Source organism: Equus asinus, chromosome 7 (genome assembly GCF_041296235.1).
Source record: "Equus asinus isolate D_3611 breed Donkey chromosome 7, EquAss-T2T_v2, whole genome shotgun sequence".
Taxonomy (NCBI): Eukaryota; Metazoa; Chordata; class Mammalia; order Perissodactyla; family Equidae; genus Equus; species Equus asinus.
Window position 1 is genome coordinate 78,860,737 of NC_091796.1, and position 17,794 is coordinate 78,878,530.

General features: G+C 51.6%; 1 protein-coding gene across 5 annotated transcripts in view; it reads left to right on the forward strand.

Moving 5' to 3' along the window:
• SMOC1 (SPARC related modular calcium binding 1) overlaps nucleotides 1-17,535 on the forward strand; it is a 144,017-nt gene extending 126,482 nt beyond the window's left edge. For all 5 annotated transcript variants that reach the window (XM_070513883.1, XM_070513882.1, XM_014867213.3 and 2 more), the window contains exons 10-12: nucleotides 442-547; nucleotides 9,856-10,100; nucleotides 15,467-17,535. In XM_070513883.1, the coding sequence (XP_070369984.1) occupies nucleotides 442-547; nucleotides 9,856-10,100; nucleotides 15,467-15,480 (365 nt within the window). In that variant the 3' untranslated portion in view covers nucleotides 15,481-17,535. The remainder of the gene's footprint in view (nucleotides 1-441; nucleotides 548-9,855; nucleotides 10,101-15,466) is intronic.
• Nucleotides 17,536-17,794: the final 259 nt, after the last annotated feature.

Sequence of the window (17,794 nt, forward strand, 5' to 3'; positions counted from 1 at the left end):
TTGAGTCAACTTTGACTATTGGGGGTTTTCTCCAGCCCTTGTGCCCCTTCGCACCTGGTCCTTTGCTCTAGAGGAGCATTTTCACACTCTAGTAGGAGTGCCTGGTCATTCTATGCCGGAAGTAGCTTGAGTTCCCAAGTAGATTGTGAACTCATGAGGATAAGGACCCTAACATTTACCAGAATGCTGAGGTGATACTCAGCAAAAATTGGTGGAATGGAAGAAAATTGAAAGCATTGTTATCCATTTGGTCTGATGGCCCCTTGTGGGCTGCAGGTGGAGGAGCTGTGGAGGGTTATGAGAATCATCTGAGCAGTAAACAATTCCCCAGGTGGAGTTGGTTGGATGAGGAGGACTTGGAGAGTTTGGGGAATGGTACTTGAGGAAGTTTACTTGATTATTTACCTGGCATCTGCCTTCAAATCTCCCTTTATTTTTCAGGCTGTCCAGAAGGGAAAAAAATGGAATTTATCACCAGCCTACTGGATGCCCTCACCACTGACATGGTGCAGGCCATCAACTCAGCAACACCCACTGGAGGCGGGAGGTGAGAATGTGAGCAGGACTCAGGCCCAGCAGGGAATGTGGAGACTCTGACTTTTCAGATGCTGCGGAAGGCTGGGAGAGTGGGGAACAGTCAGGGAGGGCAAGGCTGGGAGTCGATCCTTTTCCTGAAACCATGTAGCTATGGCTTTGTCCCACCTTCTGCCCCAAATTTCCCTGCCCCTCCTCCCCCCTCCCTCTTTGGGAGTTGCCTGTCTCCAGCTTGTAGTTACCTGATTACAGGCAAGTCCAGGGGTGTCTGGAGACTTCCAGAACTTTAGTCTCAAAGGGGATGCTTTGGAGTGAGAGTCCTGAATGGCAGGGAGGGGGATGAGCACATGGTGGGGACAAGCAGGGCAGGGAGGGAGCAGAAAGCACTTGGTGGTTTTCTTCTCTTCTGAGAAGCCAGGAGCCATGTGCCTTTTGGCTTCCTGAGAGTCCCGTGGGGCTCTGGGCAGTGCGATTGGACACTCTCATAGCCAGATGCAGCTTAGGTCAGGAGCTGTATACTGGCCAAGGTAGTCCTGACATGAGGACAAAATGCACGTGCTCCCCAGTGACCAGCATCACCAGCGGTCACTATTTGGGCCCATTAGGTCAGTTGGTTGGAGCATGCATACCTGCATCCGTCCATCCATTTGCTCAGTACCTCTTGCACCATGGTGTGCCAAGCACTGGGTGAAGGACTGGGAATCCGGGGATATAAGGCATGTCCCTACCTTCAAAGAATGCAGCCTACTGGGGATTCTCGGCTGTAGACAGATAATTACAAACTGTGTGACAAATGCTGGACCAGGGGTGGAAAAACAGAGAAGGATTGGCTACCTTAGTCTAGAGGAGTCAGAGAAGGCTCGCTGGAAGAGGGATAACTGAGTCGAGTTTTGAACCTGGGTAGGACTTAGCCAGTAAAAGAAGGAAAGCCATTCCAGGAAAAGGAAAGAATATTATGACTTCAAGAAAGTGAATGACCATAGTTCAGTCTGGCTCAGCTGAGGTGGATGGGGTGAGGAGGATAAGGAGGAGGTGAGAGTGGTCATAGATGAGACAGAAGAGGCGGGCAGCAAACAGGTCCCAAAGGGCCTGTGAGATGTGCTTCCCAGGATGAGGGGGAGGCAGAGCAGGGGCCCTGTGGTCAGGGGTGTTTGGGCTCCTGCAGCAGCCCAGCGGAGGAAGTACCATGTGCGTGGCAGGGATGGGCAGCGATGGGCAGTCTGCCTCTGAGCTTATGTGGCTCACCAAGGAGGGGGTCTGGTCCCCTCACATCTGCCCAGAGACAGAGCTGTTGTCAACAAGGCAAAGAGTGCCACCACGATGACAGGCCCAGGCCCCCAGGCCCGGAAAAGGGCCCGAGCTGTGGCGCTCAGTGGGACTACAGGGTGTGTGTCTGGTGTAGGAAACCAGGACTCTGAGCACAGCTGTCAGTGGTTCTGCATCCTGAGGCGGACGAGGCTGCTGTCCTGAAAACCCAGTTTTATGTCACATCCAAGTGCGTGCAGGGGCTCCCTCATGGTTGCCACTCTTGGACACTGCTTGTCCGGGGCGCCTGCTCCCAGCACTCCATGGTCCTGTGAGCCCTGAGGCTGGTCTCTGGCCCTGGCTCTGTTTTTGCTCACCCGTGGGTAGAGCCAGGCCCCGCCACCACGCACCCCCCCCCCCCCCCCCCCGCCCACCAGGAGGCACACAGCATTAAGTCTGAGGAGCTGGAGATGGGCCGGTAAGCCGCAGACGTGAACTGCTTAGAGGCGCCCACGGTGCTCAGCAGCTGGGTGTCTACACGGAGAGGGCTGTGTCCATATCTCCAAGAAGAGGGGAGGGGTGAATTTTGAAATACTCAGTATTATATCCCTTTCTGTTGTTTGTGCTCAGAATCTGAAAAAATATCTGTTTCATGCAAAAATGGATATGAGAAATTTATGCTTATTACAAGAGAGGGAAAAAAGAAAAGAGGAGGGGACATGGGCTTAAAAATTCCAGCTCTGGGCGCTTCCTGCCCACAGCTGCCCGAGAGCTGCTGGCTCTGACCAGCCACTGCCCACTGCGTGGAGGGGGGCCTGCCTGGCGCTTGCTCTTCAGTCCTAAGGAGATAAGACTTCCAGCTCCATCCCATGTACTTCCGTGGGAGCCCAGCCTTTGGGCACTGGGTGGCCCCCGCTCCATGCAGGCTGAGGGTGCCAACCTGGCTGAGTCCTGCCAGCAGGCAGTGGACTGGCAGGGCCGAGAGCACAGCTGGGCCCCACGGCCAGGGGCAGTGGGATCGACACCTTGCCCTTGAACCATAGGCTGACGGGATTGTCACAGAAAATAAAAACTAAGAAGTTTATAAATGTTTTTAATACCAGTGTGTCTTTAGGAAAGGATTTTTTTCTTCCAAAAGCCTCTCTTTTAAGTATAATGTGGAGTTGGGAGAAGTTTAAAAAAATATTCTTTCCCAAGCACGTTTTTCATTTTAAGCTCGTATTAGCTTGACTGTTCGGTTTTGATGAGAATGAAAGGTTTGAACTGCATTTGGTAGTTGTGTTGCCCAGAGGCTGGACTTGTAATCCTACGACAGACAAAGTGAGCTGAGAAATAGGTTAGAAATCAAGGAAGGGGGAGGGGGAATGCTGGAAGAGAGAGAAGCAGTTATACCGGGAGGTAGCTGGCCAGGGTTACCAGTTTTTACTGGGTTTAAAGGCCTCCCCGATCTTCCCATTGTGTTTAGACAAGCCCTACCTTTGACCTGAACTGGCCCTGCAGGATGGCCTTGCTGGCCTCGCGCCCCCTCTGATATCCCTCCCATCATTATGCTCTAGCCGCTGGTCCTCCTCAGTTCCTCACACGGACCAAGATCTTGCCTGGCCCAGGGCATCCACACCAGTCACTCCTTCAGCCTGGAGCTGTAGGGCCCTGGTGACAAAGAAGCGCCATGATCCCCCATCTTCCCATGACTGGCCCTGCTTGTCCATGTAAATGTCACTTTCTCAGACACCATCCAATCCGAAGGAGCTGCCCAGTCACTGTCCCTCACAACACCTCTTTAATTCTCAGCCTCGCACTTATCGCTATCTGATGTTTTGCTGGTTTGTGTATTTATTGTCTGTCTCACCCCACTCAATGAAAATTTAAGTTCCCTAAGAGAAGCAGTATGTTCTGCCTTCTTCCCTGCTGTACTCCCAACACTCAGAATAGAGCCTGGCACATAGTGAGTGCTCATCAAGTATTTGTTGAATTAATAAACAGCTAGAAGGATGTGTGGATCCCTGTCTGATACAGAAAGGGATGTCTTGATAAAGCATCTTTATCTTGACACACATCAGAGGGTCCACCAACTACTGCAAGGCTAAATATGAGGCCAAATCCAGCTGTCAAGTTCACCATGGTGCTGATTTGTCACCAGGGCCCTACAGCTCCCTGGCTGGGCCCGAGGGACTTGGGGTGCCATGTGGACAGACCCTGGCCAGCCACTCCTCCTCTACGATGGAAGAGCGAAGGCACAGGGCAGTTGGAGGTTGGGCAGCACATCTGGAGTGAAGCTGATGACAGGAACTAGGGAATCCAGGCTTCCTGGGTTTTGGCTTTGGCTCTGAACTCAGGCACAGTTGGGGTTGCAGGCATGGGGTCAAGGAAGCCACAGCTGATCCCTCCTGCGTCCTCTCAGAGTCTGGCAATTAAAGCTGGACATCAGCTGAAGCCAGTGGGAAATAGTCCCACACAGAGACAGTGGGGAAAAGGGACAGGGAGGAGGCCTGGGCAATGCAGAGGGGGGCGCCTCCTTCCCCCCAACTCAGCACCTATCAGGCATGGATTTTGGCTTTGTATGAACTCTATATTTCCACCCTCCCCTGGTGTAAGCTCTGGGCTGAGTTCTGGGGACATACGGGGACAAGGACATAGTTCCTGGCCTGGAGGCGCTCCTGGAAGAAGAGATATATAATCCCGTGATTGTGCTATAAAGTCAGTGTTATAATGGAGGCAGATAAAGTGCTGCAGGACTCAGGGGATGGCAGGCGTGTGAGGGAAGGCTTTACATGGGAGGTCACATTTGATCCACATCTTCACTTACGAATGGGAAAATGCCCTGACCTAGAAGGACCAGAGGAGAGGGCATCTCAGCAGAGGGGCGCTAGGGGTAGTGACATATAAACGAGGTAGGGCCTGTGGAAGAATTTGTAAGAAGTCTGGTTTAAATTTGGGAGTCAGGCTGTGGACAGGCAGGAGATGACGCTGTAGAGTTGGGCAGAGCCCGGATCATGCTGGGCCTTGTGATTCATGCCAAAGAGGGCAGCAGGGAGCCACGTGATTAGATGGGCATTTCTGAAGAATCATCCTGATGGCCTTATGGAAGCTGGATGGGAGGGGAGCAAGATGGCGCGGGAAGGTTACAGCAGTCGCCAGAGTGAAAGGTGGGGAAAGATGGACTAAAGCTACGGGGGAAGGGAGGGTTTAGTCATGAAATTGATAGGATTGGAGGCCTTGTTAGATGCGGGGAGTGGAGAGGGAGATGTCTACTTCCTTTTCTGGCCTCCTAGCCTGATTTAGAGGGGAAAAGCAGCGTGGCGCAAATCTAAAAATAGGCAAAATAGAATGGGGTGTCCATGGAAACATTTATGGCTAGTTCATAGGAAGGGGCAGCCTGCAAGTTTCATCGGATGATAGCTGTTCTCAGTGAAGGTTTGTTGGATGACTGGATTATCTCCAGGACTCCAGAAGGGAGAGCCCCCTGCTCCTTAGATCAGCCCTCCCATGGCCCCCATTAGCATTTATCAGTCCCCAGGGAAGAGTTCTGAGATCCTTGCTGGCAGAGTCTTCTCGAGCAGGGAAGTTCTCTCCTTTTTCCACCTGGCTCTAGAGAAAGTCAACTTTGAGGGGAGGTGGGATGGGCTGTGTGAGCTTCCTGGCCCCTGACATGGTCCCCCAAGGAGAAACTGTCTATATTGTGGCTTCCTCCTTCCTGCCCAGTGTGGTTACTTGTTGATGGCCTTGCGTGGACCAGGCTGGAATGTGGCTGACTTGGCATTTCCCAGCCCCAGCAGCCTGCACAGCTGGTGGGGCCTGGACCCAACTCCAGATGGGGCTCAGTTGGTCTGCTTGGCTTGGCTAGTGCTTCCAGGCCTTTCCATCTCACCTTCTTTAAAACTGCTTGGGACAGCAGAACTGGGCCCAAGATCTTGGCCAAAGCAAGTTTCCTTGTGGTAAATGAGGCTGGCTCTCCAACTGTGCATTGCAGCCAAGGCCTGGCGAGGCTGAAGCTACAGAATCAAAACTGAAAGTGCTGTAGGAGAAGGGCGGCACCTGCCACCTCTTAATGCGGGAGAAGACTCAGGGGGGTGGGTCCAGGGAGGGACCTGGCTCTAGTTGGTTTCCTCATCCCTGGTGACAGGAGTCAACAGGACACCCACCAAAACAACCGAAACATGGTCTTCCAGATTCTGGAATTTGCTATCATTTGCGTGTGACTTTTCACACCATATCTGAGAAAACTTGGATGCTCTACATACTGCATGAGCCCTTTTAGTAGAAGCAGAACTTTACCTGTAGGGAGGCCCATCGCATAGACCAGCCAGTCACTGTCAAGTGATCTTAAGGAACCATTGCACCTTCTCCTGTAGGGTCCCCAGCCCTTGTCTGATGAGCGGCTTTGAATTCCAGCAGTCCTCATCTCCAGTGGGCGTTTGTATGAGAGAGAGGTTAGAAGTTTGATGCCAGTGTTAGCCTAGAGCTGGGAATGCAAGTTACCAATGTTTTTAAAGGATACTTCTAGAAAGCTGTCAGAGCTGGAAGGGTTAGTGGGGTATGGCTTTGAGATCAGGGGTAAATTGTGGGAAATCTAACTATGATGGAAATGACTCCAGCAAAGACTGCTTGAGAGGTTCCTGGAAACTCTGGGGGAGGCCCGCCTGCCCCTCCCTGTCCAGTGCTTCCCTGGGAAAGTCTTAGGTTTTCCTGAGTTAACAGAGGCCTCTTGTGTCTTCTTTGTTATGTGCCCACAGCTGGCCTTTGGCTAAACCAGGACTCCTGATATATCTGTCTTAACTAGATCTTTATGAAGCTTGGTAGCTCTGAGACTTAAGGTTGTTGCCAAGCCAGAAACCTGATTTACAGAGTGTTAAACCAGATACCTTCAGGAGTTTTCTTTTTTCTACTATGTTTTGTTAGAAATATGGAAACTACTCCCAAACACCTCCCTGTTACTGTCTTTGTCTTACGGCATCTTCTTCCAGAAGGTTCATGCTTAAACCTTCTTCTGGGGCCATGGCTGGAGTCTCCTCTAGATCAAGGGTTCTTCGTCTGAGTCCATGGACCTTGGATGAGGTTTAGGGAGCCCATTAACCCCCCAAAAAATGTAGAGTTCTGTGTGTGTTTGCATTATTCTAGAGAGAGGGACTATAGCCTGTTTAGGTTCTCAGGAGGGTCCATGATCCCCCAAAGCTAAGAAATTCTTGCTTTAACTTTACTTGGAGCTTGGCTTGGACAGTGTTGGGTTCCAAAGTAGGCCTGTGGCACTGCCAGCATCATGTATGGAGCTGGGCTCTGGTATTTGGGTGGGGCACGTGGGTTTCTGGAGGTCAGAGGAGTTTGGAACAGAGAGCCCTACACTAGCTGGGGAAGAGGGGGGGAAGAGGCAGGACCCTCTGGCTCCACAGGGCGGGCTGTGAGTTGTGGCAGTGTTATAGGGAGCCAGAGGCACTGCCTGGAGGGGCCTTGGAGGACCTCTCCTGGGGAGGTGTCTCTGGAGCCTCAGGGATTGGGTCAGGAGGAGGGTGGGAGAAGGCCAGAAGTCAGTAGTCATGGCTGCTTGGAGCTGCAAGGTCCTGCTGGGGGTGAGGAGGGCAGGAACATGGTTCTCTAGACAAGAGAGACAGAACAGGAAGGGAGAGTCAGAAGAAAGGCAGGGAAAAGGGAGGAGGAGCCAAATGACAGTTCCTCTCCGGCATGGGAGGAAACTCTTAGAGGTCGCAAGTAGGGGGAAGAGCTGCTTCTTGCTTCAAACCAACCCTAAGGAAAGTGCAGGGAGCTCCATCAATGGAGTCGCTCAGCACTGGACAGACAGGAGCCCCAGGAACACATGTTGGAGGCAGCGAGCCTTCTGTGGCAGGGCGTCTGGGTGGGATGACCTCATCCCTTCCTGTCTCAGCGACTGAGGCTTTATTATTCCAGCCTCTAGGTAGACATTACGCTATGCTGAGCCTAAAGGTTAAAGGAAGAGCTGCTTTTGCCTGGGCCTCTCATGGTCCTCTGGCAGAGGGGTCTCCCCGGCCCCCTTAAAAAGCCTCTGGTGGGAATGGCTGGACCACCTCCCTTGGGGCTCCTCCTGGCTCTTCTCCTCAGCCTGGGTCCTCCATTGCATTTAGGGGAAGGCAGAGGTGGGCAGGGTGCTCCCAGAGGGAGCTGGCCACCCTTCCTCGTGTGCCACAAGCATCCTGGTAGAGATTTTCTACTGACCACCTGGTATGCCCTGCAGGGCACGCTTGGGAGTGAATGATGCAGGTAAAATAGAGGAAATACCATGTACTGGCAGAGACAGAAATCTGAGCTCCACGCTGAATAACTCCATGCTTATTACAAAGAGCCTGGTTTCCATGGCAGACTAAGCAGATTCCCAAAGAGCCAGGGGCAGCCAGTCCCTCACACCTTGCCCAGGTACTCCCTGTGTTAAAGCTGTCAGGCTGAGGTCCCGCTGGCAGATCCACTAATTGAGCTCTCTTGGAATCAGTCCTGGGTGCCCTCGGGGGGCCTGCCCAAGACTGCAGTCCACTTAGTTAGAAATGGGCCTTTAGCAGGAATGCCTGGCTTTTTTGGGTAATGAAACTTATTTTTCCCTAAACGTTGAAGTCACTTGGGAGTGGGGAGGGGAGGGGTCAGGAGTGGTCCCCTGCCCCTCTGGAAAACTTGGCAAACCCCAGGGAAGAACCCCAAGGGATTGGCAAGTGCCTAGAATATTTTTCTTGCCAGGTACAGCTCCAGAATGTGCCGGTAGGCCCTGAACCCCTGGTCTAGGATCCCTGTGGAACCGTGAGCCACTCTTCCCCCTGCCTCTGACCCATCATGGTCACATGGGGGATCCCAGTGCCCTGCAGACTAAGTATTTGAATGTATGAAACTCCCAACCTCAGTCTTATTCCCCCCACGAAAGGAGAGTGCCCAGGAATTTGAACACAAGGGCCTGGACCACATTGGCTCTGTGCCAAGCCCTGGGAGCAGGAGCCATGGCATTCCTGTGGCTCCGCTCTGGTCAGACCCCAGTCACCCCCTGTGGAATAGATCCATCATTGGCTTTAAAAGTCTTGAATATTAGCTAGCATGCTGAATCCTTTTTGGGAAAAGTTGGGATAAGTAAATAAGTAAGTAAATAAGTAAATAAAATGGTTGGGTAGGCCATGTGTACAATCTCACACGTACACGTCATCACTATATGGTCACCACATACACATGGGCTGTGTTAGACATGCTCATTACTGTGTGTCTTGACACCAGGAAGCATTCTTGGTTACTCTAGTCCAATGCTTCTCAGCCGAATCCCCTGGGGGTTCTAGATAACGTGGCTTCCTGGGCCCACCCTAGACCTCCTGACCTAAAACCCCGGCCTGGAGAGACTCAGCCCACTAGGTCTGAGACTTGCCAGTTTTAGGACCTCTGTTTGTGTCCATCCCAATTGCCTTCTTCTCTCTGTCCTACTGCACTTGGTACCCAACAGTGGCAGACCATGGGAGCCTCACACCTCATTGAATTGTCACTGGTTAATTTCACGTTTTTGGCTCTGTGTCACTGAGACAGTGGGCAGCTTGAGGCCAGGGGCTGTGCCTCTCACTTTAGAAGCCTCCCAGGACCTGGCCTGGTGCTCGGTGCGTGGTGCACACTCACAGCATCCTTTCTCATAGTCACGTTCGTTTGGGTGCACACGTTCCTGTGTGAAGAGCAGCTTATCTGGCAGTGAACACTAGGCCAGGAGGAAGACAATTTGGATCCCACTTCTGGTTTTCTTAGGTGAATTAAATCCAGCCAATATGTCTTGAGCACCCATCTTGGACGAGAACATTCCTGGCTATGGTAAAGGGTGAGGAGGTTCATGTAATAAGGGTCACCCACTTGGGGACCCCCAAGAAATGAATCTTCCAGTCTTTAGGCTCCAGTTGAGGATAGCTTGATTCTGCTGCAGGCTGAGCAGGTCTGGGAGGTCTTTAGCTTGGAGGAGCCATTTCTACCTGGCTGCCAGCAGCCCCGCATGAGTACTCTGGCATCTGACCACACGGAAGCGAATCACAGTGGGGCTGATGGTTCCTGCAGGATCCTGAGCAGTGTTCTCTGGGGTCGGGGTGTCTGCCTGTGGCCCAGGTTCTCAGAGCCAGACCCCAGCCACACCCTGGAGGAGCGAGTGGTCCACTGGTACTTCAGCCAGCTGGACAGCAACAGCAGCAACGACATTAACAAGCGAGAGATGAAGCCTTTCAAGCGCTATGTGAAGAAGAAAGCCAAGCCCAAGAAATGTGCCCGGCGTTTCACTGACTACTGTGACCTGAACAAGGACAAGGTCATCTCGCTGCCTGAGCTGAAGGGCTGCCTAGGTGTTAGCAAAGAAGGTGAGTGCTCGCCCCTGTGCTCCTGGCCTTCCATTACTTTCCCCCTCCAGGCACAGGGACCAAAGGTTCCCCCAGTGGATGAGATCCCAGGTACTCATTTATTCAACTATTTACTGGGAGTATGTTGTGCTTCATGCTAGATGCCTGACAGAGTGGGTGAATTTACAGGTAAGGTCCCTATCCTTACACAGTCTACAGAGGAGACCATATTAAAGCATTTACATACAGTGTGATAATGCTATGAGAGTGTATGAGGATAGGCCCAGGCTGCAGTGACAAGTAGACCCACGCTTATAATGGCTCAACACAGCGGACCTTTTTTTGTATTTCCCATGTAATAGTTCAGCTTGATTCTGGGTCATGATGTATGTATGTGTGTGTGCGTATGTAGGGAAAGGAGTAGGACTGGGGATTGCAGTCACTCTGATCCAGGCTGAGAATGACTCTGCCATCTTCAGTGTGTGGTTCCCAAGGTCACTCTGGGGGTCATTTCCATCCCCAGCCAGGCAGATGGAGTAAAGCATGGAGCAGTGCCTGTGGGGGAGTTCTGTGGGCCAGTCCTGGAAGTGGTGCACATTACCTCTCAGATTTCACTGGCCGGAACTCAGTCACCAGACCACACCCAACAGTAAGGAAGGCTGGGAGCCCAGGAAGGGGAGGAGAGCATGGATTCTGGTGAACACCTAATCATCTCCATCACAGTGTAGCAAGGGCAGAGTACTACAGGAACATATGGAGGGCACCTCAATCAGCTCAGGGGCAGACTGCCTTGGAAAACTTCCTGAAGGAAGTGATATCTAAACCAGGGGTCAGCAAACCATGGCCCAGGGGCCCAATCTAGTCTGTGGCCTGTTTTGCTTTGGCCTGTGAGCTAAGAATGGTTTTTGTATTTGTAAAAGGATATAATTTTCAGAAAAGAAGAATGTATGACAGAGACTGTACATGGCCCACAAAGCCTAAAATAGTTACCATCTAGTCCTTTACAGATAAGTGTGCCAACCCTTGGTCTAAACCAATACCTAAGGAAGGATGTGGCAGGGGCAGAGTCTGAACCATGACATTGCCCTGTGTCCTGTGGGAGCATGGAGAAGCATCCTCACGGGAGTGCCCAGAGTGAGAGGCCACTCACCCAGGGCCACACACCTAAGAAGATGGCCAAGCAGAGAGGGGAGGGGACAGAAGAATGTTCTAAATTGAGGCAAATGAAGGTGTAGAGGTGAAGAAACAGTTTTAGAGGACCTGGAAGATGTTACTGTGAATGAAATGCAAATCTGAAGGTGGTGGGAGAGGGGAGGCGGCAGGAGGCAAGGAGAAAGAGTTTCGACTTTATAAGGGCAGTGGAAAGGTATGGAACAGAGTCAGTGAGAGAAAGAACAGGGTCAGCTTTGCTTAAAGAAATTATTCTGGCTTCAGTGTGGGAAAGGGATTGGAGATGAACAAGGCACAGTACTCAGGCATAGTCCAGGCAGGAGGTGATGGAGGCCTGAGTTATGAAAGACACAGTGGAGATAAATAGAAGGGTGGATTCGAAATGCAGGGGAAGTAAAACTGCAGGACTTGGTGGTTGAGTGGATATAGGGATTAAGGTTGATTTGGGCAGCTGGAGGGTGGGCAGTCACTGATGGGCAACATGGAAGGAAGAGCAGACTAGGCGTAGGGGGGAACAGGGGAAGACGACGAGTATGGTTGGACATGTCAAGTTGGATGTACCTGAAAGATGAGTGGGTCTGTGTGCAAGTGAAGGGTCTAGGTTGAAGATGCCGATTTGGGTGATGCTGGCATTTGAAATGGAATGGAATTAATTCCATCTGAATTCTAATTTTGAACAGGAGCTTTAGAAAAGCTGAGATTGACTAGGGAGAAGACATCAGGGCTTCTCCTTGTTCTAACCCTTGATTGATAATGTAAATCCAAAGGGTAGCATGGGAAGTGGCTGAGTTACCACAAGGTACCCAGTCTCAATACCTGCCCCCTCCACCACTGGATTCTGGCCCTGATTCTGGGGTATGTGACGTCATCACTCTGGGCATTCCGGTCTGTTGAAGGTGCTTCTCTGTGTTCCTGGAGGACACAGTGCAGTGTCGTGGTTCAAACTCTGCCTCTGCCACAGACTAGCTCTTTCACTCCACCATTCTGAGTTTCAGTTTCTTCATCTGTAAAATGGGAATAACCATAGTATCTACCTAATAGGGCTATTGGGCTGATTCTATGGGACAATAAGTGAAAGTATTTATCATGGTGCCTCTGACATGGAAAGAACTCAATAGAAGTTCAATATTACTATTCTTCTTCACAAGATTATTGCCTGTCAGTAGCTCTTATCATGCTGCATTGCAGTTTACTTTTCTGATTCTCCCTTGAAGCCAGGACTGTGTCCTCTTAATTCTAACCTCTAGCACAGTACATGGCACCTAGGAGCAATCCATTAGATCCTTGTCAAATGGTTGAATGTATGGATGAGGGGGTTGCCCCTTGAGGTGACATCACACTTTGACACACTTGGAATCTGTGCACAGGTAGAGGACCTATACTGGAAAGAAACCACCTAGTGGTAGTGTAGACCCCAGGCTTCCGGAAGCACTTCTGGGCTCCGTGAGGATGGAATCACAGAAGTCTATAGTGACTCTGCCCTCAGTTGCCTTCCTGTCCTGCTAGCTCTGGTCTATGCCAAGTGTGGGGACCTCAGGTCCACAGAGCTCTGGGAGCCTCCCTGGCCTTCCTCTGAAGCCTTGCCAGGCACCAGGTGTCTGCCAATCCCGGCTGATGCACAGGACCTGAAGGAAGCACCCAGCTCTGCCACTTACTAGCTCTGTAATCTTTGGCAAGTTACCTAGACTCTCTGAGCCTCAATTTCTTCATCTGCAAAATAGAGACAATAGTCTCCACCTCACAGATTTGATGTGAAGATATAACAAGATGGTGCATGTGAAGAACTTAGCTCAGTACTTGGTTCATGGTGAATGTATGAAAGAAATTAGTAGTAGTACAGGAACACACCCACGGACCAAGGCGGCCGCTCTCAGTCCCTCTGCTCTGGGGAGCGGCAGAAAAGCCACTTGGGTAGATGGTACGTAGGGAATGGAGCTGATGCGTTGGTCATCTGGTATCATGCGGTGCCCTCTGGTGGGCGGAGAGGGGCTTGCATGCCGGCGGGGGCATGGGAGGGGATGAGGAAGGACAGGGAGGTTGGGGGTGAGTGGAGCTTTGAGTCTGAGGGACTGAAGTTTTTGGAAATGCCTCATGCACACAGGTGTTTTTACCAACCAGCTCCTCGCTGGGGGCCTGAATTCTCTGCACAGCAGGAAAAGGCCAGACATTCTGAGGGCTGTGCCTCTTTCTTAACTGGTCCTCCCCAGTTTGCAAAGCATCTTCCTCAGGATTATTGTCACCATCCTGTGAGGCAGGCAGGGTGGAGAGTAGTCCCTCCATTTAAAAAAAATGCCAGCTCTTCCTTTGAAATGCCCCAGGATGCCGCCTGGCCCGGGTTCAGGCTTTCCCTCCCCACTGCCCTCCTTGGTGGGTAGAAGCATGGTTCTGGAAGCAGATAGGCGGGTCTGAGATTGCTTCACCACAGAAAAGCTGTACCATCTCCAAGCCTCAGTTACATCATCATAAAATGGGGATAACTTTATCCTTTTATAACTATCATGCACGGTTGCTATGAGGATCAAGTGACGTGACTTAGGCAAAGGGATCAGCTCAGTGACCTTCACAGGTGAGAGCTGGTTACCACTGCCGTGCATGTTCTCTCTGAGAACCGTCACCGTCAGCATGGTGGCAGGACGGCAGGCGGCCCCTCTTTCCGTATGCACACCTTTCCGCTCACCACTGAGAGCAGCAGCTGCTGGTGGAGCAAGGGAAAGCTGGGATTGGGAGCCAGGCAACCCGGCTCTGCCACTTCCCACCTGCCTGCCTTGTGCTTGTCACTCTGTCTTTCCCAGTTTGTTTCTGTCTCTCTTCCTCAGGTTTTAAGGGATGTTAGCATAAGTGGGGGGACATTGATCTGTGGGTTCATGTGACCAGTGGGTGGGCTTGGATTCCCACAGTACTTTATACTCCTCAAAGCCGTTTCTCTGCCTCCATGAATTCGGTGGATCCTCAAGGCAATCCTATGAGAGAGGCAGAGCAGCTGTGGTCCAAATTCCCAATCTATAGATCAACCCAGAGGGGTTAAGGGGCATGCACAAAGTCACATCGCCTCCAGAGGTCATGTGAGCTGGCCCAGCTCTTGGTGTGCTTGTCTCTCAGCTCCCCACTCCTCCTTTGGGAGACCTGAGCCCTGCAGAAGTCTCCAAAATTGATGAGCACCCTATGAAGTGGAGTGGGTGTTAGCAGAACAAGCCTTGGGCCTTGGTTAAGTCACTCAACTGCCTGAGCGTCAGTTTCCAGATTTGTTAAGTGAAGGGACTGGACCAGATCATGGCTAAGATTCCTTCCACCTCTGACATTCTGAGAAGCAGGACCCACAAAGGTTATGCAAATATCCATCAGCATCAAAGCCTTTCTTAGCTAATAGCTGAGAGGATTCCAAAGAGACACCCAGTGGGGGCCTGGCCTTATGGAGAAGGGACTTTGTTTAAAGCTGTTAGCCAGCAATGGGCTCACCAGGCAGAACAGGGCCAGCGACGCCCACAGAACAGGAAGCATGGCCACACAACTCTGGCTCTTTCTCAAGTCTATTCTTCATTTTGGGAGTTAGAGGAGACAGGGACCCAGATATAAAAGGAGCTCTTCAAGTTCTCTGGGTCAAGGTCATTCGAGTGTCAAATATGCCTATTTGTTGCGGGTGGCAGTCTTGGCAGCTTCCCCCAGGGACAATGAGCAGGCACAAACCCATTCAGTAACTTGCCTTCTTTCTAGGGTACCCTTTGTGGGTCCCCTAATGCAGCTTTGGTAGTGCAGCAGGAGTGGAGGGATTGGCCAAGAAACTTAGGCTCCTGTTTTTGATTTTTTTGCTGTGGACACAAGAGAAAGATTAGTTAGTGCTGTGAGGATCCTGCCATCTACACCTATAAACAAGCACCTGCCACTTCTGCCCCAGCCCCAAGTTGAAGGGCTGGCATCTAGGAGGAGTATGGGTTGTACAGAGTGTACAATCCCAACTATGCTTACGAGGCAAAGCCTAGCTCTCTCTCTGGGGAGAGAGCCCAACTTGTTTCGGGTGCCATTGTGATGGCTCATGGTGGCAAAGGATGGGCTGGTAAAACATAGGCTTATCTGCAAGTCTGGCTACTCATGTCCTGCCCAGCCCCATAGCTAACAGCGGGTGAAAAAGGCTGCTCTTGTGAGGAAACTGTTATGTGTAGGTGGATTTCTTATAAACTCAACTCTAACTTCCTCTTTCTTATACCTCCTCTTCCCAATAGGACGCCTCGTCTAAGGAGCAGAAAACCAAAGGGCAGGTGGAGAGACCAGGGACGCAGGATGGATCATCAGACACCTAACCCTTGACGTTGCCCACAGCCCGGCCACATCCCATGTAACATAAGTGGTGCCCACCGTGTTTGCACTTTTAATAACTCTTATTTGCGTGTTTTCTTTTTGGTTTCATTTTAAAACACCAGTATCAAATACCACAGTGGGAAAAGGAAAGGGAAGAAAGACTGTTTATTCTCTCTCTTATTTTAAGTTTTTGGATCTGCTACTGACAACTTTTAGGGTTTTTTTTTGGGAGGGAGGGTGTTGTTGGGACTGAGAAGAAAGAGATTTATATACTGTATATAAATATATATGTAAATTGTATAGTTCTTTTGTACAGGCTTTCGCATTGCTGTTTGTTAATTCCCCTCCGTCCCCCTGCTGTGGGTTGCGGGGGCTCTGGGCACATGGCCCGGCTTTCTAGAACCCGGGACTCTATCCGCAGCCCACTTGGATTCCATTTGGAGACTGACCCCTGTGTGCATATAGATGGGAGCCCTGTGATTATATTGCAGACTCCAGCTGTTCTTTTCCGGTGGGAGGAGGGTACTGCCTCATGCCATAACTGTGAGGGCTGGCAAGTCACTTGGTTGGCCTTCTCAAGGGAGGTTGTGTTGGGGAGAGATGGGAGTTGCCCTTGGAGGCAGGGCAACAGCCAGGATGGACATCAGCTCTCCCATGCCCATGTGTTCCTGCTATCCAGACCCCAGGTGGCCCAGAACCTGTGGGTCCACCAGCATCCTAGTGACCCCCTGAGCACATTTTCCCCAGAAGATTCGCGTTAGGTCCGTTGAAACGTTCTCACCCATGTTTAGCATCTACTCCATGTAGAGCATGAGAGGGGAGGCAAAGACGAAAGAGACACACAGTGGGGCCTTTATGTAGTAGATGTTTACCATTTAAGCAGTGGAGGGAAGAGGACAGAAAGCCTGCCTTGGTGAGGGCGGTGCCAACAGGAGGCCTCCTCACCTCCTGCAAACTCACAAAGGAGGCTTCCAGAGCAGCTCTCCCAGCGCAGCCTGGTCAGAGGGGTTCACCTCCCCTCGCCTGTCTCCCCTGCCGTCCTCAGTGGTCAGCATGAGCCTGAGGGAGGAGTTGGGTTGGTCACCTTGTTGGTAACTAAATGGTTTTATTTTTTTAATCCCAAGACTGAGGTTCCTCCTCTTCCCTCAAAGCTTCTTAAGGGCTTCCAGGCTTGAGGCCAATCCCAGAAGCAAAAGTGATCTTGGGCCTCACATTTCTGCCTCCCCTCGAAGTGCAGGGATAATAACCAGCTATGGGGAGATCCAGGCCGAGCTTTCCGCAGACCTTTTACCAGGGTTCCAGTGTGGGCGGCCAAGCCTGTGGGTCAGACACGCGGCTTCCCCTGCCCAGGTGACCATGGCCCTTCAGACAGCCTTCAGACAGAGGGCGACAGTGGCACTTGGTACCTCTTCCCACAAGCAGCTGTGGTGGCAGCGAGGGTGGCCGGGTAGCCCAGGACTGGTGTCCTTATCAGATTTCTTTTGGAAATGTGCCCTCATCTCGTATCCCGTTCTAGAATTCCTATATGTGCATCCGCCTTGGCAGACTGTGTATCCCATTTTGGGCCTGGGAGGCCTTGGCCCACTCAAGGCCCTGCTCGGGGGAGAGCCCCAGGGGGGAGGAACGTGGCCTTCTCAGGACATGATCTGAAGGTTCTTGCTATCCTGGTGAAAGTCCTAGAGGTTGTCTCAGCAGTGACCGGTGGCCCCATCCCAACATGTAAGGTGGAAAGGGAGCCCTCACCCATTAGCCTGGACCAGGACCTCAGCGTGCAGGAGCTGGATGGACCTTCCAGGAGACCCCAGCCCCCTTCTCTGGCTTGGAGGAAGCATGTGAACACAGAGAAGGTGCCTTCTCGTAGAAATTCAGAGTCTCCCCCAGGCGTCCTCTCTCTCACATGTGTGTAGGCTGTGTTGTGTGGTTTTCCTTTGTGAGGAGGGAGGGAGACTATTTGTAGCTTGTTTTATAAAAAATAAAAATGGGCAAACCTTGGCGTCTGTTGCCTCTTTTTTTGAGTGGCTTCCACTGATGGAAAGGCTTCGTTTCCTAAAAGGAAGTGTTTTCCCTCACCTGGGTTCCCTCCCCTCTGATCCTGGGAAGTCCAAGTTGCTGGACCAGAAGGGAACCCAGGAGTGGCCACGAGGTGGCACCGCACTTTGCCGTGAGGACATTGACTGGTCCCCTTGGCCCTTGCCTACAATATTTGTGCCCTCTTTGTAATTCTCTCTCTTACCTTCCCCCATACGGCTGCC